We start from the raw sequence: 26,378 nt of genomic DNA on the forward strand, positions 1-26,378 counted from the left end.
ATTATCTTTCAGCCCCTTGCTTTTACTATGTGAATCTGTTTCAGGTGTTTCTTGTAAACAACATATTGTAGGACTCTGGTTTTTGATCCACTCTGCTATCCACTTTCATTTTATGCGACAGTTCTCATTCACATTCATAGTTATGATTACTACCTGTGTATTTCCCTCCATCCTATTTTTCCTCCTCTTTGTCCTCTCTCCTTTCACCCTTTCCTTTCTCACCAGTATTACACATTCACTTTTAATTTCTTCATTTCTCTTCATCATTCTAAAGTAGGGGCACTCAAAAAACACATATGACAATCTCTTTTCTGATCCAATTTTATTTTTTAAACAACAGATTTGGGACATGGTAAGAAATTACTATGTTACATTTTCTTTAAAAAACCTGCCAGGTTCTACAGAAATGGAATAAATAAATAGGATTTTAAAAGTTCAAAAGTTTATACACATATTTATAAAAATAACTGAATTAGAAGAAATTAAACAATGCTTAGATGTCAATGAAGAGGTCTGGGTGAGGAAAGGCACCTCATTCCATCACAGGAAATAAAGACCACAGTTGTTAACAGGCAGCCAAAGCCTTACATCTTGAGAAATAACCTTCTTCCGGATAAATGTTCTGAGTACTTAACTTAGATGGCAATTGGAGCATTCAATTCCCTGACCCCAACAAACTAATAGAAAGCATTTTATCTTTCAGTAGGACTGTGCATGAAGGGAAGTGATCCAGGACACAAATTTTAAAGGAAGTAAAAAATTAATACTCTGATATTTGAGCTAACTTTCAGTACCTACCAATGCATAAACAAAGCTTCAACTAAAATATCTCTTCTCACATCCTTGCTCAAAGATTTTATGCACAGTGCAGTTTAAAAGAGCTGCTGTATTTCAACTTGGATGAAGCTACACTTCAAAGGTTAGAAATATGATTCATCTTTTCTCTATAATACAAAGCTTAAATAAACATTAGAAAACAACACTGATATTCATGGATGATAGATTCTACACAACAGCAAAACTAAAGTTATGATAACCATAAGACTTTTAAAATGGAGTACCACAAATTCAACATAAATACTCAGTCACTTAGAAGCGTTAAATGTGCTTTAACATCAGCCTCACTCAGGTGGCAGATACTCTTTACCTAAATTTATGCTCTTTATTCATTAATCTCTCTTTTCTAAATTCTTGATCTAAGTCTGTTTGGACATATTGAAGCGTGTGATTTCTCAAAGACCACCACACAAATTTAAAATTAAGGGCAAGAAAACATTGCAAATGAAACACCCAGAATGCAATTGTGTCCACAGTGGAGGAAGAAGAAAGATAAGAGAATAAGATGGACATTAAAAAACACTGTAGTGTAGCAAACTGTAATTGAAGCTGTGGCCCATCTATCCATCTATGCCACCCGATAGGCCTTCATTAGTGTGTATTCTTTTCGATTAGTACGGGCTGCCCAGATGAAGAGTGCAGCAGCCATGAACTGCAAAGGGGCTGAGACACAAGCCAGGCAGAAGGACCAACCAAATTCACCCTTCACATTCTCAGGCAGCTGCAGCTTCTGATGAAGTAGTTCAATACCAGCAACATAGCAACTTACTGAGCCCAGTGTACACAAACCTGATTGAGAGGGGGAAGAGAGAAAAGGAAAAACAATAGGACATAGTCAGGTAGTAGAATCACTGATGTTTCAACATGACACTGGAATGTGGCAGGGAATGACCCACAATTGAAAAGTCCTTATATTAAGGTAAAAGTTCAAATATAGTAGAACTCTGTCACCCACCTGCAAGGAAATGAAGGACTCCTGTGGCAATGGTTGGATACAGACTCCGGCAGGCACAAGCACAAAGTCCAATCAAAGCACCAAAGCACATCAAACCTAGGCTAACAAAAGGTAAAAGGAACTGGCAACGCCAAAGATCTGATAGAGAGAAAGATGGAGGGGAAAAGAAGAATGAGAGAGAGAAGAAAACAAAGGGGAGGGGAAAAAGTGAGGCAGAGAGAGGGGTAGGTTATTATCTTGCTACAGCATTTTCTCAAGTAGAAATTTCATCCATATTACTAGCCTCTAAGGAACAATCATATTGTTAAAAATATTGATAAGGAAGGAACTCAAATGTTAGGTTTTTGCTAGTGAATCATCATCAAAAGAATCCAAACTTTGATCAGAATAGGTTATGTCCTAAGACAACACTCAAGTTCATAATGGATCTCCAAGAAAGTCACAACATTTATGTAAAGAATTGCAAATGTAGAAACAAAAAGCACAGGATAACAAATTTTTGGTTGGAAAGGACAAGCAACTCACCGAATTCTACAGATGAAAGAACTGGGAGAATATATGAGTTGTTCTGTGTCATACATGTGACTGTGGCACAGGCAAAATTTAAACCTAGGTCTTACAACTCCAAATCCAGTGCAAATCACTTCAATTTTCTTATGTAATCTCAACAGTAATCCTTTTCTTCTCTGATTTATAATCTATCACATCCTCAGTCTGTTCCAAATCTTTTCCCTCAAGCCACCTATGCTATCCCCTTAAATCCTTTCAGGAGAGGGAGGAATTCACATCATATTTCACTGAAAAAATTGTTACCAACCATGGAGACTTCCCCTTTTCCTTGTCAACTCAATTCTACCCTTCAAATCACTTTAACATCATTTCCAGATTTTCTCCTCTTCTCTCTCTGCATCTCTGAGGAAGAGATGGTTCTTCTTCTTGCCAATATGAACCATTCTAGTTGTAAAACTCCTATTTCCTAAGGGGAACTTACTCACACAACAATACTTTATTTCTCTAACTTTCAAACTCTTATCAACTGACTTCTGAGCTGCCTACAAGCAATCTTTCTCTTAAACTTCAATATTACATTTCCAACTACCTATTAGGCATCTCCATCTACATGTCTTATAAGCATCTCAAACTCAAGATGATCATGTGATCTTTCCCCCTAAACTCTTCTTCAACCTATTTCTTTAAAGGACACTATCATCCTTCTAGTTACTCAATTTTACAACCTAGGAGTCATTCTCATCTCTCATTACATATCCATAGGGGCAGCTAGGTGGTGCAGTGGATAGAGCACCAGAGCAGGAGTCAGGAGGACCTGAGTTCAAATCTCACCTCAGACACTTGACATTCACTAGCTATGTGACCTTGGGCAAGTCACTTAACCCCAACTGCCTCATCCTGGCTCATCTCCAGTCATCCTGATGAATATCTGGTCACTGGGTTCAGATGGCTCCGGAGGAGAAGAGAGGCTGGTGACCTGCACAGTCCTCTCTCACTCAAAACAAAGTCAAGTAAGTGCAAGTCATGTCACTATTTCTTTGATGGCATGGTCTTCTTCGGCAATGAAGGATGAACAAATTAAGTTCATATCCATAGATGATGCTGCCAAGTCCTATCAATTCTATCATTGTAATATCTCTCAAATTCATCCCTTTTCCTTACTGTACAACTATCCTAGTTTAGGTCCTCCATTACCTCTCAAAACCAACTATTCTAAGAGTCTTCTAACAAGTCTCTCAGCACCCAACCCTTCACCTTTCCAATCTATCATCCACAAAGTTCCTGGTTCAATTATCTTCAACTATCCCTACTGCCTCTAGGATAAAATACAAACTATCTGCTTGGAATTTAAAGCCTTTCACATCTGTCTCCATTTTGCCTTTCGAGGCTTATACTTTACTCCCTTCATGTACTCTATATTTTGGCCAAACTGGTCTACTTGTCATTCCCCGTCCATGAGATTCCATCTCTGCTCTCTGCCTTTGCACGAGGTGCCCGGATGCCTAGAATGTTTTCCCTCCAACTCTTCGTACCTCTGGCTTCCTCCAAGGTTCAGTTCAAGTGCTATTTCCTACAAAAGCCATTTCCTGATTCTTCCAGAAATCAGTTTACTATGCATTATATTATATATGCATTTATCTGTGTAAAAGCAGTATCTCTCCTCTCCCCCACCCCCAGTAGAATGTAAGGGGGCAGAGATTTTCTTTTTTCTCTTTGTGCACTTAGCATAGTGCCTGACACATAGGGGTTACCTGAAAAATGTTTGCTGAACTGAATTACTCTTTTCCCTGTACTACTCAAGGCTCTACTTTTACATAAATCTGCATTGGATCCTCAAAAATCTGTTGGAGGTAGAATGGATATTATTACTGAACCCCATTTCATAGATGAGGAAGCTTATTTTCAGGGAGGTTAAGTGCCTTGTCCAAGTTCCTAAACAGAAGTGAGATTTTTCCCTCTACAGAGGAAAACATTTCTCTTATTTACTAAAAGAATGTAGCATAGGATGGAGAAAGCTTTCTTCTTTTTTTCCCCAAACCTTCTGCTATTATCAAATTACTCACAGGTCCGAAGTAGATCAATCCCAGTGTTGTGGTTTCCTGGCTCTAGATACTTCTCCATGAACTGCTCTGACAGTGTAAAACTGGAACATTCTGTGACAAAGTCAGATGACTCTGGAACAAGAGTAACAATGATTATTTGTTCTTTTCATCACAAACATTCAACAATAACCCTTCTGGTAGCTAATTTCAAAATTATGCAAACACAAAGCAACTACAAAATTTAGTGCAGCTGATTTTCACTAGCAGGTTTAAAAAAATCATGTTAGGAAAAGGTTTTGGTTTTTTTTTAATATAAAAGGAAAGGAAGAGAAATAAGGACAGATATAATACACTATGGACGTTACTACCATCAACAAAAAAATCCTTTTAAGATGTTGCAGTCTTTACCAAACTCCCTCCCTATGGCTTCCTGTACTATAACACTTAGCACCTCATTAACTCTTAGTGGAGCCTGATCTTTTGCAATAACAACTACCACAAGGAATACAGTGCTTCCATTCAGAAATGCCAAAAGAAGCAGACATAGCTGAGAAAACTACCCAAATTATTTAAAATATTCAATTTTAAATTGAATTTTGAAATTTAAGTTTTAAAATGTCAAGTATGAGCTCTTGCTGAACCAGTTTGAAAGACAAATCTTTAGACATTAAATATTACTTTCTGCTTTCACATTACTTTTGTTTCCCATTTTCTAACCAAAGGGTTCTAGAATAAGGCTCACAATAAAACTACTGATTATTATATGAATCTGAATGCAGAGCTGATCAAATCATATATTCCAAAATAATAACAGACTTCACATGGTAACTGTCTAAAACAGAGCAGAGATAAATATCTGTAGGCTTGATTTTGGATGTTAGTCTATTTCTTTTATACTGGTTTAGGATTTATATTATAATGATTTATATGTTATATATTGTTACAGGTCTTTATATTTTCAAATACATATTCTGTGACAGATTTTAAAACCATTTATTTACAATTTCTGTGAGGCCCATGGAAAGCAGTTTAAGAAGTGGGAAACAAAAAGTATAGAGAACTTTAATGTTGATTTCTCAGTCAAAGTTCAATGATTTAAATACTTGAGGTCTTACTGAGTTATTTTCTTTTTGTCTCCTCTCTCTCTTTTGGCAATATCATTTTTAAAGAGTTTGTATATCATCTCCATAAAGATGAGAGTCAAATCTATAGCTCTTTCCACAAATTTTCTTGAGAGTTCCACATGCATCTACCCTGAGAGGTCAGGCCAGCACCTCAAATTCAACTTGTCACGTTCAAAACTTTATCTTTGACCCTTCTTTCTCCCTTATCTCTCATTTTCCTTTAGTTACTAACTCGTAAGGATTCTATAACTATTATATTGCTGGCACTCTCTATTCCCACTGCTACCACCCTAACACAGGCTCTCATTACCACTGTTTGGATTAATGCAATGGCCCAACCGGTCTTCCTACCTTCACCTCCTCCTATCTCCACTCCATACATCCTTTACATTGTTAACAGATTAATTTACTCACATAACTTGGTTTTGAGTGGAGAAGTTACCTTATCTTTCCAACATGATTTCTTACCATTCTCTTAGACTCCTGCCAAACTAGATTAGTATTTTCCATATACTTCCATGCTTTCTTGCCTCATGCTATACACAAGGTCTAGAATGTAACGTACCACACCATACCCCTACTTTATCAGCTGAAATCCTGCCCACTGTTTAAAGCCAAGTTAAAATTCTTCTGTCCTCCATGAATCTTTCTGGGTTCTCCCTAGTCAGTTTATTCACATCTCAGCTCTGCCACAGGTCTCTGGCCCTCTCATGCATTAACAATCATGTAATGTTTTCTAATAAAGTTACCTGCATTTTTCACATTCCCATACTAAATAAACTTCAAGCACTAAAAGAGCAAGGATTGCGTCTTACTTAATCATGATACCTCCCCCAGAGCCTAGGACAGTAGCTTGAACACCAATGGCACTTCAATAAATTTGTGTTGAATTCAACATGGTCAAGTTGCTGGGCTAAGCACTGCAGGAGATCCAAAGAAATAACACAAATTGTCCAAAATAGAGAATTATCTTCAGATACCATTTAGAAACTACAAAGCCAAAGTTAATTATTTGGCATAGGTGAAGAAAATTTTTTTAAAAAGTATATATCTGTATATATACCTGTCTTTTCTGGAGAGCTATACCCAGGTGTGCTTTTGTTGGGCACAGTGATACACCTTCTCCACAATCCCACTGTGCCATTATACCGGAAAAGTAAGTCATTATATGTCTTTTCATCAGATTCACTGTCAAAAAATTCTTCCCTGATTTTGTTTAAATCACTGAAATTTTCTGGTGCTGGACTTCGATATTCATACCAGAAATCTGTGCCAATTGATGCTGCCATATAGATGGTAGAAATGAGGCTGAGCACACAAGCTATTACCAATGCTGTGGCGAAACGGTTATCCATTCTGGCATTCACGTTTTTTTGCTTTTAAAAGGAAAAAGGACACGGAAAAAGTTACCTTTCAAGAAACCAAGTCAGCTTTTTTACACAATATTAAATATTAAAAAAAATATTCATTACCATGCAATTCTTTTCCTCACTCTCTAGCTCAGTTTCTTAATCTAGGATCTAAGGATAAATTTCGGGAGCAGGGGGAGGTTTGAACTTGGATAGGAAAAAAAACAAAATGCATTCTTATTTTCACTAACCTCTTAATTAACCTAATAAATAAACTTGACTGAAGAAATTATTTAATTTTCATCCATTAAATTCTCTAACATAAAACATTACGATTAAGGATAAGAAACTCAGTAAATACTTTTCTAATTTCTTAACTAATCAAGGCAGCTTGGTGACACAGTTGATAGAGTGCTGAGTCTGGAGTCAGGAAGATCTGAATTCAAATTTGACCTCAGATGCTTTAGCTGTATTACCCTAGTGAAGTCATTTAACCTCTGTAGAAGGAAACAGCAAACTACTCCATTATCTTTTCCAAGAAAACCCCATGGACACTAAAATTCACAGGGTCATATGAACTCTGAGACATTTCAAAGAAAAGTTATTATGATAATAAAGTACTTATTAAATCCCAATATACACAGAGCACTATGGATACAGAATCCCAGTTCTTTAGTTGCACTGAAATTATATAATCTCCTATGATCACAAAATTCTAGAGAAGGATCTTCCCATTTTACAGATGAAGAAACTAAGGCCTAGAGACGTAAATGACTTGCCAAAAGTCAGTGATGACTACTACTAGTCTCATGAACAAAATCTAGGTCCTGATGGATCCTTGTCCCATGTTTCCATTACAGACACTCTGTATTTGAAAAACTAATACGTAAATACAGATAAAACTTCAGTTAACAAGACTGACAGCGAATTCTAAAAATTCTTCATTTAAGGCTTTATTTTTCTGCTGGACTGCTGACTTTCAGACCTCCTCAGGGCTAAAGGAAGCAAGGAAATTCGGACTCTTTTGGAATAAAAAAGAATGCGTGGTAAATCCCGACGGGAAGGTTGTCCTAAATTCAGGATGGCAAACAGGACAATAAGCATACAATTATTTTAGATGCCAATCTCACCTTTAATTCATTTCGAGACAAGCCTCTCACCAATTTCTTCACCTGCACTCCTGCCTCCCCAACCCCGACCGTTTTGCAAACTCTCATATACATCTCCTCTCTCTGTCCCCCCAGCCCCTCCAAATCCGCAGGGAAGGAAACTACTTTTCCATAATTATGTAAATATTTAGTGCTGTCTACTGACCTTCAACCAGAGGCAAGGCTCAGTAACAGCGCAGTAAAATGACTGAAGGGAACAAAGCTGAGTCAAACAAGCACCCGGAGTGCAAGGAGCACACCAGAACTTCGAGAGGGTAACAGTAACAGCCTCATAAAACTGGGACAGCAGAGACAGAAGATCGAGAAGTGACACGGGACGAAGTCGCGGTGTGGAGGGGACCCGGGCAATTAGAAGAATTAAGATTCACCTCGATTCCACGTTTTTTTCCTCTAGTCTCTCTCATCTTGGAATTCTTAAATAATTTTAAAAGGCCGCCGTGCCTAGGAAGGGGTGCCCCGAGCCCAGTGGGCTCTCATCTCAGACAGTGGATGGAGCGGTGAGGTCCGGGCGGGTCCCGCAAGTGCCCAGGTCTGCGTCTCAAATCCAGCTGTGCCAGAGGCGGGGAAGGGGGGGCGGAGTGGGAGGGAGGCGGGCTCCCAGAGTCTCGCTGAGGGCTCCAGACTCCGACATCCTCCCTCCCGGCGCCTCCCCTCTGAGCGTATCTGGGCGATGCCTGATTCCGCCCTCTCCCCCACCTTAGCCCTGAATCAGACCTGGTGACCCCAAGACCCGCCCGACGCCGCTGGGAGCCTGACAACGGGAAGCGCAGGCGAGAAGACACCCTTCCCTCTCCTCTCTGTGCCCCCAACTTGCACCGGCTGGCTGGCCGGGTTCTCTTGCTCCCCGCTCCCTCCCGACCCATCCCCGCTACCCCTTGAACAGAGGCAAACTCACCGCCCATCCTCCGCCACCATCCCGCACTTCCTGCCGCTTATCCCGCAGCGGCCCCGCCTCCCGTACTCCTCCTCTGACGCACTTCCTAGCCGCGCCCTCTTCTTCCTCCTCCTCGCCGTCCCTCCGCCTACTCGACCCCTCCTGGCCTAGACTAGTTTATCTACGTCAGTGCTGACCGCGAGGGGTTGTGGGAGTTGTAGGCAGTAGAGAGAGGGGGGCTGGTGAAACGGGCCGTAGGCTTGGTGCCTTGTAGGAGTTGTAGTTCGCCAGTCCTTAGTCCAATGACTTCCTGCCGTCTAGCGTGGCGGGCGGTCACCGCCCCGGTTTCTTAGCTAGTCTTGGAAGGAAGGACCTACGGAGCTGAAGCCAGTCCCGGCCACCAGCTGGGGGGCCAATAGCATCTCACGTAGGTAAGGAAGGCTCATCCAGCCCCAGAAATGCCATATTTTAAGGCACTTTCGGAGTAATACGAAAAAAAAAGAAGGCCATAAAAAAGTAAAACAAGTCAATAAGCATTCCCGTAAGTTATCACGTATTTAAAAAGGCTTCATTTAAATGCATTTTCTGCCTTCTCGTTTTACGCAGGATGCCCCAAAAGCCGGTGCAGTTTTAAGCAATTCAAGCTTCAAATGTAAGCCCTTCAAGCTGCACTAAGATGTACGTATATAATACCCAGACGTTAGAGAGCTTCGTCAAAGATAATCGTTACAGGACGGGAGGAGGGTGCTGCGTTCGGGGGAGATGGCTCCTGGCTGCGCAAGTGGAGGCGGCCTTGGGCGGCGCCCGCGCCTCGCACACTCCCTCTTCTACTCAGTAACATCAGTAACATCCGTCACGCGCTCCGGTTTCCTCGTCTCCCCGGGCCGAGGCGCAGGGACTAAAGCGAGCCATTTGCGGACGCTGCGCAGCCCCGGGCGGGGGGCTGGCTCGGGAGGGGACACACCTGTGGGTTTCATCAGTCAGCTCCTCCAGCGCGCCTCGTTTTACAAACGAGAAAACGTACAACTCTGGAGGTGAAGCGGGGTCCACTTACAACCCCTCCGACCTTAAGCAATTTATTTAAAATCCCTGACTGTCCGTTTCTTCATCTGTGAATCAGTCAGCAAGCATATGCTTAGTGCCAGCCGTGTGCCAGACTGGATACAGAGACATAAGTGAAACAGACCCTGGCCCTGAAGCGGCTGATGTGCGATTGCAGTAGACAATTTGCCTCTGTGCAATAGAGTTACAAGATGGTGGGGGCTCAGAGGGAGTACTAGCAGTTCTGAAAACATTCAGCTAAGGCTTCAGTTTGGTGTGAGCTGAGTCTGGAGACCGGGTTAGATGGCCTCTAAGCTTCCTTCTAGCCCTGAATCTATGATTTAAAAGTTGGAAACCACTGAATTTGTTCAGTAGTCTTTGCACTAGGCCCCACTGTTTTTGGTGATGGTAATGTTTAATATAACATTTTGGAATAATCTCTTTGTTCTCTCTGCAGTAAACTCGGAGGGTGCCTCCTCCTATATCAACAAAGCCAGCCAAGGCTGACTTCACATTCCTTAAGAGACCTTTAACCTCAGACACTATCTTGAATAATGGGACGTTTTCCATATCTTAATATTTATAGACACATACTATGTTATGGCATATTAATGGTAAAGAAAATATAGACATCTTAGGTCGTAATTTCTATTGAACTTTGTTTACCCTTTCCTATGTCAGTTATCTGTTTAGGGCAGGAAGCCTGCCACTCACTACTGGTGGGATTTCCTTATCACCGAGACATATGTTTATCCAGCCTGGAATCCCAAGGCCTGACCAACATTGCTTTGTTAATTGTCCTGTCTCACTGAATTTATGATTTGCTCAGTTAGGAGAGTTCCTTTCTCACGGCAAAATGTATATAAGCCAGAAGATTTCTGCACTGGGTAGCCAGAACATTTCTGGCTCCATAATGCATTATGTTACCGTTGTCTTTAATAGGGAATTGATTAATTAATTAAATCATAAAATGTATGCATTTAGCCTGCCGCCTTTTCTTAACAAGTTTTCAGGTCAACAGTGAATAATAAGGATGGGTATTAAGTTTTGGTTTAAAAAGAATTTCAGAAATTTAGATATACTCTAAGGATCAAACAATATTCAAGTTGCTACAAGCTAAAAATTAAATCTTTGGTGGAGTGAGATGTGTTCCTTGCTTCCTCAAAGGCAGCTAGGTTGCACAGTGCTGGGCTTGAAGTCCAGAAGAACTGAATTCAGTTTTGGCTCCAGACACTAGCTGTGTGACCCTGGGTAAATCACTTAATCTCTGTTTGCTTTAGTTTCCTCAACACTAAAATGGGGGTGATAATAGCACTTACCTCCCAGGGTTGTTGTGACAATCAAATAAGATAATATTTGTGAAATGCTTAACATAGTGCTTCCCACATTGTAGGCTCTAGATAAATGCTACTATCCCTTCCTTTGTTAAATTCCTCAACCACTGAGAAAACGAAATTATAGAATTCCTGGTATTGGTTCACCTCTTATAAGTCTTCATGACCGATGAGTTAGATATTTCTGAGAGGAACCAGCAAGTAAGAATGATTCTTCCATCTATACAATTTAACTAAATGTCTTGACACTTGTATGGGGGTGAGGAGTAAAGTGAAATTATAGCTAAGGAGTGACTGCTGTTGGTCATTAATTTGGATTATAATTAGTGATAGATGTCTATAATATTTGAGAACCTGTTTTTAAGGTAAGATTAAATACAGAACTAGATTTCTGTTACTTGATTTCCATGTGATATAAGCAACATATAACATCTTATCTTACCAACATTTGAAACACTAGAATATTCAAAGAGGAAATGGGGAGGATTCAGAGAAAGCACCCCAGAATGGAATACTTAACAGTAAAAGACAATTAACCCTATGCTACCTCCCATCCGGTAGGCATAGAAACTCACCCTTGATGGAGAAATTGGAAAATTCATTATGGACCTAGAAGACAGTTGGGAGGCAGTCATATTCTTGTACTCTTCCCTTTCATTTCAAGATCCACTCAACTTTGCTACATTATTCAATAAACATCACTTAGCCATGTGAGTTGCCAATACTTTCATTTTTCTGATGTGACTACAGGCCTGCAACACAGCAATATGAATATCAGGAAGAAATATGAGATAAATGGGCCTCTTTCTGACCCCTGCTTACTAGTTCCAACCCAGAACAACACTGCATTATGACACATTACCAGCTACCTCAAGCTGCATCAGAAAGCCCTCTGTATATTGTTCTAGCTTCTAAATGAACTTATCCTACTTGCTTATGAGCCTTAACACCTTATTTCTTCTTCTCACCCTCTGAGTCTGACAAGCTTGAGAGGTGATGGGGACCCCAAAATACTGACAGTTTGGGTCATGCTAGAATAAATTCAACTCAAGCCTTCTTAAAGCCAAAGAAAACGAAGTTTATTAAAGATTCGCCATCTTGGGTTGGCTCTTAAGGAACCTAAGCATTTGTGACGCTTGTATTCACAAGCAGGCCAGATAGAATCCCAGCTAGACAGTCTGAGCTGGATTGAATCAGAGCGCCTTCATGGAGGGGAGATGGAATTTAAATACAGAAAAGACTACGGGAGGGATGGGGGGTGGGGGGTATCTGGTAGTCTAGAGTGATGGGAGAAGGGGTCTAGGGAGGGTCCTGAGAAGAAGTTCAAAAAAGGAATCCCAGGAGGATCAAAGGCTGGAAACAGCTGGAGGCAATTGGGGGCAGTCAAGAGGTAACAGACAACGGCCCCAGATTTGAGTATGAAAAGCCAGGTGATAATGTTTAATATAAAATTTTGGAATAATCTCTTTGTTCTCTCTGAAGCAAACTCAGAGAATGCCTCTTCCTATGTCAGCAAAAGCCAGCCAAGGCTAACTCTACATTCCTTGGGAGACCTTTAACCTAGGACACTATCTTGAATAATGGGACTTTCCTTTGTATCTTATTATCTATAGACACATACTATGTTATGGCATATTAATGGTAAAGAAAATATAGACATCTTAGGTCATAATTTCTATTGAACATTGTTTACCCTTTCCTGCGTCAGTTATCTGTTTGGGGCAGGAAGCCTGCCACTTACTAGTGGTGGGATTTCCGAGACATATGTTTACCCAGCTTGGAATCTCAGGACTTGACAGACATTGCTTTGTTAATTGTCCTGTCTTGCTAAATTTGTGATTTGCTAAATTTGGAGTTTCCTTTCTCATGGCAAAATGTACTTAAGACAGATGTTTTCTGTACTAGGTAGTCAGAGTCACCTCTGACTCCATAGCGCTATGTAACTGTTTTCTTTATGGGGAATTGATCAATTAATTAATTAAATCATAAAATGTATGCATTTAGCCTGTTGCCTTTTCTCTAACCAAGTTTTCAGGTCAACACAGGTTAAGTGGGGAGATTCAAGGAGAATTAAAGGAAGTTCGCAGAGTCTGAACCCCATCATGCCCAGGTATACAAGGGGGGAAAACCCACAAAAACTTAACCAAGTTATTTCAAACTTGCCTCTGTCTCTGATTTTTCTTAGTTCTTATTCATACTTATTTCTTGTTAGCAGTATCTTTTTTGGTGGGTTAGTGAAAGAGACAAATGTTATTTTACCATTTTCAATTGACATAGTTTACTAAACAATAGTTCACACCCATTTAAAATATTATTTAAAACCTGAGTGAAATGCTCATTGCGATAGCTGATAAAAAGTTGAGATAATATTAGTCGCATGCCTAATTTTTAAAATGTTAATTTAGTTGGGAAGACACTTTTTAAGCAAACTTAATTTATAAAAATCTGAATTTATATGGGTCATGAATTATGATGTGTGAAAAATGATTTTTCTTAATAATCAGTATCTTGGACATTCAGAACTTCCCCAGCCCCCGCCCCCTTCCAAAATCAGTCTGTCATTCAGACAGACATTACTGATAATGAGATTGCATTGAATCCCCTTATCCTGGTGAAACCCCAACCTGAGCCTGAATTGATTTAGTCAAAGGTATGAAAGCTCCATTGTGTGGGATGTTAGCTACATGCTTAACTGTTACCTATTTGAACTTTTAGGCCTTTTCAGTGGCCTGACATAAAAAGGATGACTACCAACATATACCTGAGCTAATATATTTTAATTTCTGATTCAGGGCATACTGTTTGATGGAGTGGAAAGATTTTTCCCATAGAAAGAAAACAGTATGCCCATTTAGGAAGAGCAGATATAGAGTGGAAAAGTGACCTTGAATTCACATAGGTGAGAGAAAACCATGTGTCATGATAACTCAGACCCATCATACTAAGAAAAATTCAATTAAGAAAAAATAAGCTGAAGAGATAAAAGCCAAAGTGATATGAAGACCATGAATTTTGATGTTTAAGCTAACAAGGTCTTCTCTCGCTAACGATGGGTGATATCTTTGCCCCTGGTACTGAAAGTGCTTCTAGAATCAAATCTGTTTCCTTTCAGACCTTGCAAGGAAGAACACACACACACACACACACACACACACACACACGGGCCATTATTACTGTTTATTATATTCCTTTTACATATGTGGGCATATTCTATGTGGGATCCCATTCTCTGCATTCATGAATTTCGTTTACATGTTGAAGTTTCCATTTTTTCTACATATGAGAGCCCATTTACTCATAAATATACCTCATCTCAATTTTATTGCTACTTGTTTATGTTTTGTTTATATGTGGCAACTCATGTTTTTGTTAGAGATTTTTTAGAAAATATTTCACAGTAGAATATCTTTCTTTATCTAATTCTTCCAAACATTTAAAATATAATTATATGGTCTGTACCTCCTGCATCATACAGTTTTTTTTTTAAGGATATATTTTATGTTGAGCAAGATGTTCCATCGATACACATATAATTTCCCACTTTCTCCTTCCCCCTTTTCCCTCCTACCTTCTACTCCCTAATATATTCATTCTAAACTTGTAGGAGGAGGAACTAAGAGAGGGAGAATTAATATAAGTATCTCAATAACTTTCATAAATCTATGAAATTCCTACCTTCCATTTACTAAAGGACAATGACAAATTTAAAGAAGGGGAGACTTATTTTAATTCTGGATCTAAAATGTCTCCCCTCCTTTTTAAACAAGCCTTATAATTGGCTCCCCCCCCCGCCCCGCATGTTACATAACCTATTTGGCTCAAGCGCCTACTAATTGGGCTTCTCTGATTTTAGGGATCCAGGAACCTCAATTCTATTTAACCACTTAATCTTGAGATTAGCTTTTATAAAAAAAAAAATTTACTTCAAAGCTATAGGAAGAACAATCAGTCATTCAGTCATATGACATTTATTAAGTACCTATACTATATTGGTCTGCTCAGCTACAGTCAGACACATTGAAACTTGACTTTATCATGGTGATATCATTTTGGTCGTCTTTGAGAATGAAGGACAACAACCAACCATCTATGTGCCAGGCACTGTGGTAAGCACTGAATAGACATACAAACATTTTTTCCTAATACCGGGGGGGGGGGGGGGGGGGGGGGGGGGGCGATCAATATAATGCTCCCCCTAAACTGCTTCCAGGGATTCTGGGAAAAGGAGAGGAGAATATTAGGTTCACAAATTTAACTGTCCCTTCATAACATCAGTCCCACCAGGGTTCACATCCAAAGCCAGCCCCACCCTCTTCAACCCACCCAGGGCTTGTAGAACCTTTCTTCCTGCAGAGTACAACCTCCATTCTTGAATTCTGGACTCCATTGTCCCCATAGCTCAAGTTCCTGGGTTGGGACTGTGTCCCCTGGACCTAGAATTGGAGAGGATAAACAAAACAAGAACAGAATTCTAAGCTCATTTCTTAAGGTCTCAGGGTTTAAGGGGAATAGGAAGGTGGCCAATTCCCCCAGTTTACTGCATAGTAAACTATTGTGAGTGAATGAGTCCTTCTCCCATTGGACACTACTGTGGAAAAAAAGGAGTGAATGTGCCTCACTCAGGTGAGTTTAAAGATGTAGACAGCTGTAGCTATGTAGCCAATGGAAAGAAGTTGCACCTACCCACATGGTAGGATAACTCAGAATATCCATGCATATGTCAGGTCTCCCATCTCAGAAGCAAGTCAAAACATATCCTAGATAGATACTTCCATATTTGTTGTTGTTGTATTTGTTCTTTGTTTTCGAAGAGGACCATGACATTAGAAAAATGATGATATGACTTGCAGTTGACTGATTTGAGTAAGGGAGGCTGTGCAAGAGCCATCTGGATCCAGTGGCCTGATATTCATTAGGACAACTGGAGATGGCCCAGAATGCAATGGGAGACCCTGGCCCTTTTAGACCAAGGGCTTTTCAGGTTCTGACTTTGAGTGAGGTAACACTCATTCAGTAAATAGGCGTCTTTAAGAAGTAAGTCAAGGGATAGCCCCTTTAATTAGAAAAAAAGGGAAAACAAATCAAACCAGGAGGGGAAGACCCTCAGGATTGCTAGTGAAAAGAGAAACAGTTACTATTGATGTTCACTCTGAGCCTGGAAGGCCCAATGAAAGGAAGGCAAGGAAGAAAGAGAGAGGAAGAAGGAAGGGAAGGAAGGAAAACAGGAATGCAGGAATCTAGCCAGTAAACCCCAAATTAACTGGGGAACTTCTGGCCATCAAAATTTACCTTCTTTTGGGAAGGAGAAAGAGAGGGAGAGGACTAACTGAGTTACCAAACTGGCTGGGTTTCCCATTCAAATGGGCAGCTCAGACTACTCACAAACTGTGTTTATCCTTCCATATTTGGTATTTTGGGTATGGCCAAATTCTTGTTACATTGGTCATGATCTTCTGAATTCTCTTTAGTTTATCAATGTTCTCCCTAGAATACTGCAGTCTGTAACTGGCCCTACCCCTGGATTCTATACGTCTTAATACAGCGTAATATTGAATTAGCTTTTTGGGGAGGGGGGCTGCCTATCACCCTGTTGACTTGCAATGAACTTGTAGTCCACTAAAGCCTCCAAGTTTGTTTAGATATATCTTACCTACCCCATCTTATAGTTTTGAAGTTGATTTTTTGAGCCCAAGTGTATACTTATATATTTATCCCTATTAAATTTCATTTTATTGAATTTGGCCCAGTGTTCCTGACTCTGTCATTCAATACTTTTTAATTCCTTCTACCTTTGTGTAATTATGCCAGTTTGATAAACAAGCTGTCTATTCCTTTATCTAAGTTATCTATTAAAGGTTTTGACTAATATTTTACATAATTGTTTATGTATAACCTGTATCTGGTTGCTTATCATCTCAGTGAGGGGGAGGGGAGGGAGAGAGGGAGAAGTAGAATTTGAAACTCAAAACTTTAAATAAAAATGTTAACAAATTGGGAAAAAAATGCTAACTAGCAAATAGCCAAGCATCAGTCCCTAGAGCACCCCAGTAGAGAAACGCATAACAGTTGTCATCAACTCATTAATGACTGATAACTGGGAAAAAGTATAGTCCAGGTATAATCCTTCCATCTTGTCCATAAGCATAGTATAAGAAATTTAAAGGCTTTCCTAAAATCTAAGTAAAGCATATCAACAGCACTCCTGATCAACAAACCTAGCAGCTTTTTTTTTTTTTTAATGTGCTTAGTAAGCATGAACAATAGTTTTTGGTTGTTGTTGTTTTGTAAATTAATGCATTTTCTTTATATGATGCATTCTTTTATGAAAATATTATAGCATCCTCCCCTTCCCCCTCTCCCCTTGACCTAACCCACCATGTAAGCTGTGGTCCTTGCTTCATAATTTTTGGAAACAATTGAAAGTTTTCAATGGGAATTCCCTCTGCTTCCTTTATAGTCATTTTGAGATTCTTTTGTATCATGCCCGACTGTCTCCTTTAATCTCTTGTGAAATCACTTTCCTGCTAGGTCACCCTAACTTCTGTAGGGGACTTCAGAATACATGTGGAAGCTCTTTCAAATACCCTTATCTCTCCAGTCTTCAGTCTCTTCAATTCTCAACTCAAATCTCTTCAACTCATCTCCATCTCAGCTAGGCAGGGATTGGCACACCCTTGATCCTGTCATCACCCGCAAGTGTTCCACTTTGGTAATCAAGAACTATGAAATTCCTTTATCTGATCACAATCTTCTATCACTCCATCTCTGTCTGTGCCTTACTCCACCTAAACCTGTTCTTCATCCTTACTAAGCCATGAAGTCCTTCCTTTACTATTTTTCTTAGACCATAGTCCTTCTTCTGGCTATGTTCTCCCTTTTCCAGTCTTATCTTTTTAATGAATCAGTTCAATTCTACACTATTCTCTACTCTCAATTCTCTTGTTACATCATCCTATCACTACTCAGACCTTTCCAAATCCAAACCCTGGATTATTCCCCCCATTTGCTTTCCTCTACTCATATCATAAGCTACTAGAGTTAGAAAAAGTCATGTGAGTGTACCAACTGAATTTACCATAAATATAAGTTATTTAATTTTAACTGGTACCCCACGGTATCAAGGAAGTCCTCTTACTCCTCTCTAATTTATATTCTGTTGTATACTGTGCAATGGCTATTCCAAACCTTCTCTTTTCTCTTTAAACCTTCCATAGCCTCTCTCCATTAAGCTCTCAGCTGAGCTCCTTCATGCTTTACTGAAAAAATGAAGGCCATTTTCCAAGAACTCTTTGTTCTTCCCTCCTCATCTTACAATCCCTTGACATCATCCCACCCTATCTCCTCCTTTATTCCAATTTTTCATAAAGAAGTCGCCCTTCTCCACAGCAAGGTCATTGTTTCTACATGTACTCTCAGTTCTGTCTCTGCCCATCTTCTGTACACTGTCCCTACTCTCATACTTCTTTTTCCCTCCCTCTGCCAGCCCTTCTTTCTCTCAGTCACTTAACGTCTTCAATCTCTCCTCCTACTTACTGGTTCCTTCTCTGATGCCAGCAAACATATCTAAGATGGGGAACAGCCTTAAAAAACAAACAAACAAAAGGCATTTATTAGATTTTACCATTTTTGAGAGGTATTGTCCAATCTTTCCTCATTTTCTCAAATTCTTTGAAAAAGCAATCTCCATTAAGTGCTTCCTCTTCCTCACTCTCATTCATTAGCCCTCTGAAATCTGGTTTCTAACTTGATCATTCAACTAAAACTGCTCTTTCCAATGTTATCAAGATCGCTTAATTGCCAGATCTAATGTCCTCTTCTCAATATTTTCCCTTCTTGACCTCTCTCCATTATTTGACCTTATTGATGACCCTCAACTCTCTTCTCCTGAATACTGTTGCCTCTCCAGTTTTTTTTGTGATGCAGCACTCTCCAGTTTCTTCTTTTTTTCTACCACTAGTAGTCAGTCTCCTTTGCTGGATCATTGTCCATAACATATACTCTTACTGTTGGCATACCCCAAGGTTCTGTCCTGGGATCTATCATATTATCTCACTTGGTAACCTTACTAGTTCCCCTAAGTTCAGTTATCACCTCTACACAGATGATACCTAGATCCATCTCTTGTCTCTGTCCTGGGTACTAGTAGTTCCTCTCCAGATTTCCCATAGGCATCTCAAAGTGAATATGCTCAAAGCAGAATTTATGTTATATTCCCCTAAAACCTATACATTTCCTTTACTTCCCTATTACTATTGAGGACATTGCCGTCTTTCAGTCATCCAGTCTCACAATCAAGACCCTCATCCGTACATTCAATCAAGTGCCAAATCATATTGTTTCTACCTAAGTATCAACTCGTGAACACATCCCCTTTTCTCTGCTTAAAACCACCACCATAATAAGGCCCCTCATCACTTCTCCCCTTTACTATTGTAGTAACCACTTTAGTCTCCCTCCCTTAACTCTCTATCAGTTCCAGTTCATTCTCCAAATAGTTACCTAAGTGATTTTCCTTAATCTCAGGTCTTAGCATGTCACCCCCTACTCCATATACTCCAGTAATTACCTATTACTTTCAGAGTCAAATAACTTCTTTGTTTGGCTTTTAAAGTTCTTCATAATCTGACTGCTTCCTACTGCCTCTCCTTTCTATTTACACATTACTCCTTTTCAAACACTGTATAGTTCAGTCATACTGTCGATCTGCTTTTCCTCATATGCTATGGCCCATCTCCCATTTCCATGAGCTTGCAATACCTATCCTTCATACCTGGAATATGCTCCATCCTCATACCTATCTTTTGGAATCTTAGACATTTGTCAGGAATCAGCTCAAGTGCAACCTTCTACGTAGAAACTTTCCTGATCTTTCCTTCATAGAACTACCTTCTATTTGTTTCATATATTTTCCCTATATACATATTATTTCCCCTGCTAGAATGTAGGTTCCTTGAGAACAATGGTTATTTTTTGTCCAAAGAGAGCTAGTGTAGCTTTTTTTTTTATCTTCTAATTCCCAGTGCCAAGCACAGTGTCTTTAGGCACATAATAGGTGTGCCTATTTTTTTTTATTGGTATTTCTCCCACATAACCCCTTGAGCCTTTCCTTATAAACATTTTTTAAAAGAGAGAAAAAAATTAATTTAACAAAATTAGCCAACATATGAATGAAATGAATGAAATTAGATCACATATGAAATAATTCATACATATACATATATATGTTCCATACATACATATAGTTCCTGACCTCTGCAAAAAAAGGGAGGTAAATATGTTTTCTCAACTCTCCTGGACCAAGAGCCATAATTACAATGTTCAGTTTTATTTTTATTGTTCTATTCTTATTGTTGTAGTTATTTTGCATATTTTTTCCTGTTTTCTATTTCTCTACATCACTTAATATAATAATATTTCTGTAGGTTAAGATTTGCAAAGCACTGTACATACATTATCTCATTTGATCTTTCCAGCAAGCCTATGAGGTAGTGCTGTCATTACCTTCCTTTTACGGATAAGGAAGCAGAGATTGAGAGAGGTTAAGTTATTTGTTCAAGGTCACATAGTAATTTTCTGAGTTTTAGTTTCCTTATCTGTAAAATGAAGAAAATAAGAACACCTACCTCAAAGGGTTTTTGAGTGGATAAAATGAGATAAAAAATGTAAAATACCTGATAAATCTTAAGGAGCTATGTAACTACTATATATATTTATGCACATACACATATAAAACTTCTCTGAGTTAAAAGGTTAAGAGCACTTTAGGTACTTTAAAAACTAAATTGACTAATTCTTAACTCCACCAACAAGACATGAATGTATGCTGTCTCTCCAGAAATGACGAACTACCTCTTTTGTTTTCTTTGCTAACTTGTGGCATGGCATGACATAATTTATGAAGCCTTACTAGTTCTTTGTGACCATCATATTCTTTTTTTCATATGTCTGATAACTATACTCGATAATAAATTCAATAATTTTTACCAGAGGCAAATTAAGTTCACAGAAATATAGTTTATAACATCTTCTCTCTCTTTTTAAAAATCAAGACACCTTTGATCTACTATAATTTTGAAGAGGGACTGCTACCATTTTCCACATTATTTAGAAGATCACTGAAAGTGGCTCAGTAATTACGTCTACCAGGTTTTTCAGTAGTCTAGGATACAATTCATCTGGACCTGGTTACTTGTACTTCTCAAGATAAATCCAGAGCTTTCTTCCTATCTCCCTACTTACCTTAGTTTTAGGTGTCCATTCTCCATTAACTATTTTTATTCCATTTTTATTAATTCCAAGACTATTGTCTTTCACTGAGGAAATAAAAGAATAATGAAAGTTGAGTACTTCTGCCTTCTGCTATTGTCCCATCCATCATGAGCAGCCTTTCTTTGATTCTCTTCTTTTCCCCCTCTAGCTTTAAACACTTTTCTGTTGTTCTTCACTTTCTTCACTGGTCTCAGATCATTCTAACCTTTTAGTGTTTTGACACTATTCTAACAGGGTGGCCCTTATATTCATCCTCTACTAGTTGCCCTTGCTTCCATCTTCTAGAAATGATTATTTAAAATCTGAGAATGAGTAAATGCAATAATAGCTACAGCAATGTAAATGAAGACAAATCCAAAGGGAAAAAAATCAACTCAGCTCAAATACAATGGACAAAGTTGGTACCAAATTATTAAAGTTAAAGCACATATGTTCCTTTCTGGTTATAAATAGTAATGAGCAGAAGTGGAAAATAGTATGCACTATCAGTCGCAACCATTCATTTAGGCTTGCTTGGTTATTGTCAGGGAATGTTCTTTGTGGAGATTTATTTTCATGTTGATTTGGTATACCTGTTGTACCCAAACAAAAACATGTAAATAAAAATTAGAAAAAAATATAAAAGATAAATTCTATAACACCCCCTCTTTGGCAACCTTCTCAACTCAAAACTCACAAGTTATGAGAGGAATCCTCTATGGTCAGGTAGGTGTCATTTTTCATGTTCAAGTAAGAGTTGGTTTACTCCCAGGCTTACCTAGTAAAAGACTCACTGCTAGGTTTGAGTGGGGGCAGGAAATGGATATAGGGGTGCTAACTGAAAACTGAATGGTATCTCATATGTCCTATAGAGGACACATAAGCAGATTTGTAGAGGGATTTCCTTGACTGTCTCCTGGTTCTAGGTCACTTGTAGAGATTCTTTAGGCAATGTTACTAAACAACACAGCTATAGGAAGAAAATCAAAATAGGTTACCTAATACAGAACCTTATACTTGCATCTCATGATAGCAGTTCAGAAATGCTGGGGCCCTGCAAGATTCGTTGCCAAAAGATTACAAAAACAAGCTTCATTATTCAAAAAATTATGGTTTTACCTGCCGTGGTTAAAGAGATTTGCTAGGAAAGGAAAAAGAAGGGATGTGGTTGTAACAACTTCAAGACTGGTCTTCCAGACCTAAGTCTAAGAGCATGGAATGATTTAACGTAGATTTAACAGAATAAATTCTTAGTTCTGTTTTATTTCAGGTAAGAGTCATAGTTAACTTTTTGAAACAGCCAATTATAACCAGATTCAGGATTAATCTGACATTCAGGACATATTCCTATTCAAAAAGAAAATAACACCATGAGGAAACTGAGTTAAGAGGCTCCTGCCATTACTTTTAAAAGGCTGTCCTCTCAATCTTCTCAGGGACAGATATCCACTTGCAACAGTTCTCAAGTCACACTCTCGTTGTGCCATTTCTCTTGAATGGTGGATTACTGCTTTAATGATAATTCAGACAATTATATATGATTTAAAAACAAAATTCAAATTACACTTTCAAGATATTTTGCCTCAAACAACAAATTTCACTAAATTCACTAAATTTCACAGCTTAGGGTTAGGTACAGTTATTATTATAATTACTTCTCCCGTGTCATTTCTTTTTTTTAAAAATTTTATTAATTTTATTTATTTTCGATGTTCTGCAATCACTATCATGTAACTTAGTTTTTTTTCCCCTACCTCTCTGAGATGGCATACAATTTTACATAGGTTTTACACATACATTCCTATTAAATACATCTTCACTATATTTTTTCTGTGTAGAAGAATTAAAATGAATGGGAGAAATCATATAACAAACCAAAACATAATACAAAAGAAAGTGATCTGCTACATTCTGCGATTGAATTCCATAGTTCTTTCTCTGGATGTGGAAGGCATTTTGCATTAAAAGACTATTGGGAATTTTTTAAGTCTTTGCATTGCAATGAAGTTCCAAGTCTACCAGAAAAAATTCTCGCACACCGTGGTCATTGCTGTGCACGAAATTCTCCTGGTTCTGCTCCTTTCATTCAGCATCAGATCATATAAGTCTTTCCAGGCCTTTCTGAAGTCTTCCTGTTCATCATTTCTTATAGCTCAATAGCTATAAGAAATTACGCTTCTTACATTCATGTACCATAGTTTATTCAGCCATTTCCCAATTGATGGGCCTCCCCTTGATTTCCAGCTTTTGGCCGCCACAAAGAGGGCTGCTGTAAATATTTTTGTACATGTGGGACCCTTTCCCATTTTTATGATCTCTTGGGGATACAGTCCTAGATGGATTATTGCTGGGTCAAAGGGTACGCATATTTTTGTAGCCCTTTTGGCATAGTTCCAAATTGCTCTTCAGAATGGTTGTATGAGCTCACAGCTCCACCAACAATGAATTAGTGTTCCAACTCTCCCACATCCTCTTCAAAATTTATCATCTTCCTGTTCTGTTACATTAGCTAATCTGCTAGGTATGATGTGGTACCTCAAAGTTGTTTTGATTTGCATCTCTCTAATCAATAGTGATACAGAGCATTTTTTTCATATGACTATAGATATCTTTAATTTCTTCCTCTGAAAACTGCCTATTTATATCCTTTGATCCCATATTGTTTTAATAACAGTTAAAAATAGAATGTTTACCAGGCTTTTAAAAAAATCACTCAAGGAGGATCCAAAATGGCGGAGTAGAAAGATACACATATGCTAGCTCCTAACCCACAGCCTATAAAATACCTGTAAAGAAGAACTCCCAACAAATTCTGGAGCAACAGAAGCCACAGAACAACAGAGTGGAGGAGATTTCTATTGCAGAGAGACCTGAAAAACTGACACCAAAGGTCCGTGAGGCACCAGACCGGAGCAAAGCCCAGGCCTGCCTTGGCTGAGCCACACTGAGAAGAGCAGATCCGAGCAGGCTTCAGGGACAGAATCTCCAGCAGGAGCACAGTTCCCTGCACCCACAGGCGCCAGAGGTCAGTGAGAGGGTTTTTTCAGCTTGCCAAGAGGGGAGCAGGGTGTCTCCATAACTCAGGCCCCCTTGGGAGGCAGCAGTGGAGGCAGCAGCGGACTGGGACTCCCAAAGCAGGCAGGAGTTTGGATCCATTATTGAAGGTCTCCCCATAAACCCCCTGAGGGAACTGAGCCCTGTGTGGCAGCCCTGCCCCCACCTGAGCACCTGAACTTAATCTCACACTGAATAGCAGCCCTGCCCCCGCCTAAAGCCCTGAGGCTGGGAAGCAGCAGTTGAATCTCAGCCCCTAAGTGCTAGCTGGGTAGATCTGGAGGCAAGGTGGGTGTGGAGAGGAAACTCAGAAGTCAAGTAACTAGCTGGGAAAATGCCCAGAAAAGGGAAAAAATATAAGACCATAGAAGGTTACTTTCGTGGGGAACAGATATCTCCTCCCATCCTTTCAGATGAGGAAGAACAATGTTTACCATTAGGGAAAGACATAAAAGTCAAGGCTTCTGTATCCCAAACATCCAAAATAAATATTCAATGTGCTCAGGCCATGGAAGAGCTCAAAAAGGATTTTGGAAATCAAGTCAGAGAGGTGGAGGAAAAACTGGGATGAGAAATGAGAGAGATGCAAGAAGAGCATGAAAAACAGGTCAACACCCTGCTAAAGGAGACCCAAAAAAATGCTGAAGAAAATAACACCTTGAAAAATAGGCTAACTCAATTGGCAAAAGAGGTTCAAAAAGCCAGTGAGGAGAAGAATGCTTTCAAAAGCAGAATTAGCCAAATGGAAAAGGAGGTTCAAAAGCTCGCTGAAGAAAACAGTTCTTTCAAAATTAGAATGGAACAGATGGAAGCTAATGACTTTATGAGAAACCAAGAAATCACAAAACAAAACCAAAAGAATGAAAAAATGAAAGAGAATGTGAAATATCTCATTGGAAAAACAACTGACCTGGAAAATAGATCCAGGAGAGACAATTTAAAAATTATGGGCCTACCTGAAAGGCATGATCAAAAAAAGAGCCTAGACATCATCTTTCATGAAATTATCAAGGAAAACTGCTCTGAGATTCTAGAACCAGAGGGCAAAATAAATATTCAAGGAATCCACAGATCACCGCCTGAAAGAGATCCAAAAAGAGAAACTCCTAGGAACATTGTGGCCAAATTCCAGAATTCCCAGGTCAAGGAGAAAATATTGCAAGCAGCTAGAAAGAAACAATTCAAGTATTGTGGAAATACAATCAGGATAACACAAGATCTAGCAGCTTCTACATTAAGGGATCAAAGGGCTTGGAATATGATATTCCAGAAATCAAAGGAACTAGGACTAAAACCAAGAATCACCTACCCAGCAAAACTGAGTATAATACTTCAGGGGAAAAAATGGCCTTTTAATGAAATTGGGGACTTTCAAGCATTCTTGATGAAAAGACCAGAGCTGAAAAGAAAATATGACTCTCAAACACAAGAATGAAGAGAAGCATGAAAGGTAAAGAGCAAAGAGAAGTCATACGGGACTTACTAAAGTTGAACTGTTTACATTCCTACATGGAAAGACAATATTTGTAACTCTTGAAACTTTTTTCAGTATCTGGGTAGTTGGTGGGATTACAAAAACACACACACAGAGAGCACAGAAAGCACAGAGTGAATTGAATAGGATGGGATCATTTCTTAAAAAAATGAAATTAAGGGGTGAGAGAGAAATATATTGGGAGGAGAAAGAGAGAAATGGAATGGGGCAAATTATCCCTCATAAAAGAGGCAAGCAAAAGACTTTTTAGTGGAGGAAAAAAGAGGGGAGGTGAGAGAAAAACATGAAGTTTACTCTCATCACATTCCACTAAAGGAAGGAATAAAATGCACACTCATTTTGGTAT

At 39.1% G+C, this 26,378-nt stretch overlaps 1 protein-coding gene and 1 long non-coding RNA gene across 5 annotated transcripts; one reads left to right on the forward strand and one right to left on the reverse strand.

The window, feature by feature from the left end:
- Positions 1-307: 307 nt before the first annotated feature.
- On the reverse strand, positions 308-12,044 carry CLDND1 (claudin domain containing 1). 4 transcript variants are annotated; one of them, XM_072614189.1, is made up of 5 exons: positions 11,811-12,044; positions 6,532-6,844; positions 4,366-4,476; positions 1,793-1,930; positions 308-1,626 (listed from the first exon to the last, which is right to left on the reverse strand). In XM_072614189.1, the coding sequence occupies exons 1-5, from the start codon at positions 11,868-11,870 to the stop codon at positions 1,406-1,408; spliced, it is 843 nt and encodes a 280-aa protein (XP_072470290.1). In that variant the 5' UTR covers positions 11,871-12,044; the 3' UTR covers positions 308-1,405. The 4 variants fall into 4 exon arrangements, with proteins under 4 accessions (XP_072470290.1, XP_072470293.1, XP_072470291.1 ...); XM_072614192.1 differs by lacking the exon at positions 11,811-12,044 and adding an exon at positions 8,882-9,009; XM_072614190.1 differs by lacking the exon at positions 11,811-12,044 and adding an exon at positions 8,355-8,566.
- LOC140506719 (uncharacterized) lies at positions 9,157-10,876 on the forward strand. Its single transcript, XR_011968049.1, has 2 exons — positions 9,157-9,291; positions 9,467-10,876. It is a non-coding gene; the product is annotated as an uncharacterized lncRNA (long non-coding RNA).
- Positions 12,045-26,378: the final 14,334 nt, after the last annotated feature.

Source organism: Notamacropus eugenii, chromosome 5, assembly GCF_028372415.1.
Source record: "Notamacropus eugenii isolate mMacEug1 chromosome 5, mMacEug1.pri_v2, whole genome shotgun sequence".
Lineage (NCBI taxonomy): Eukaryota > Metazoa > Chordata > Mammalia > Diprotodontia > Macropodidae > Notamacropus > Notamacropus eugenii.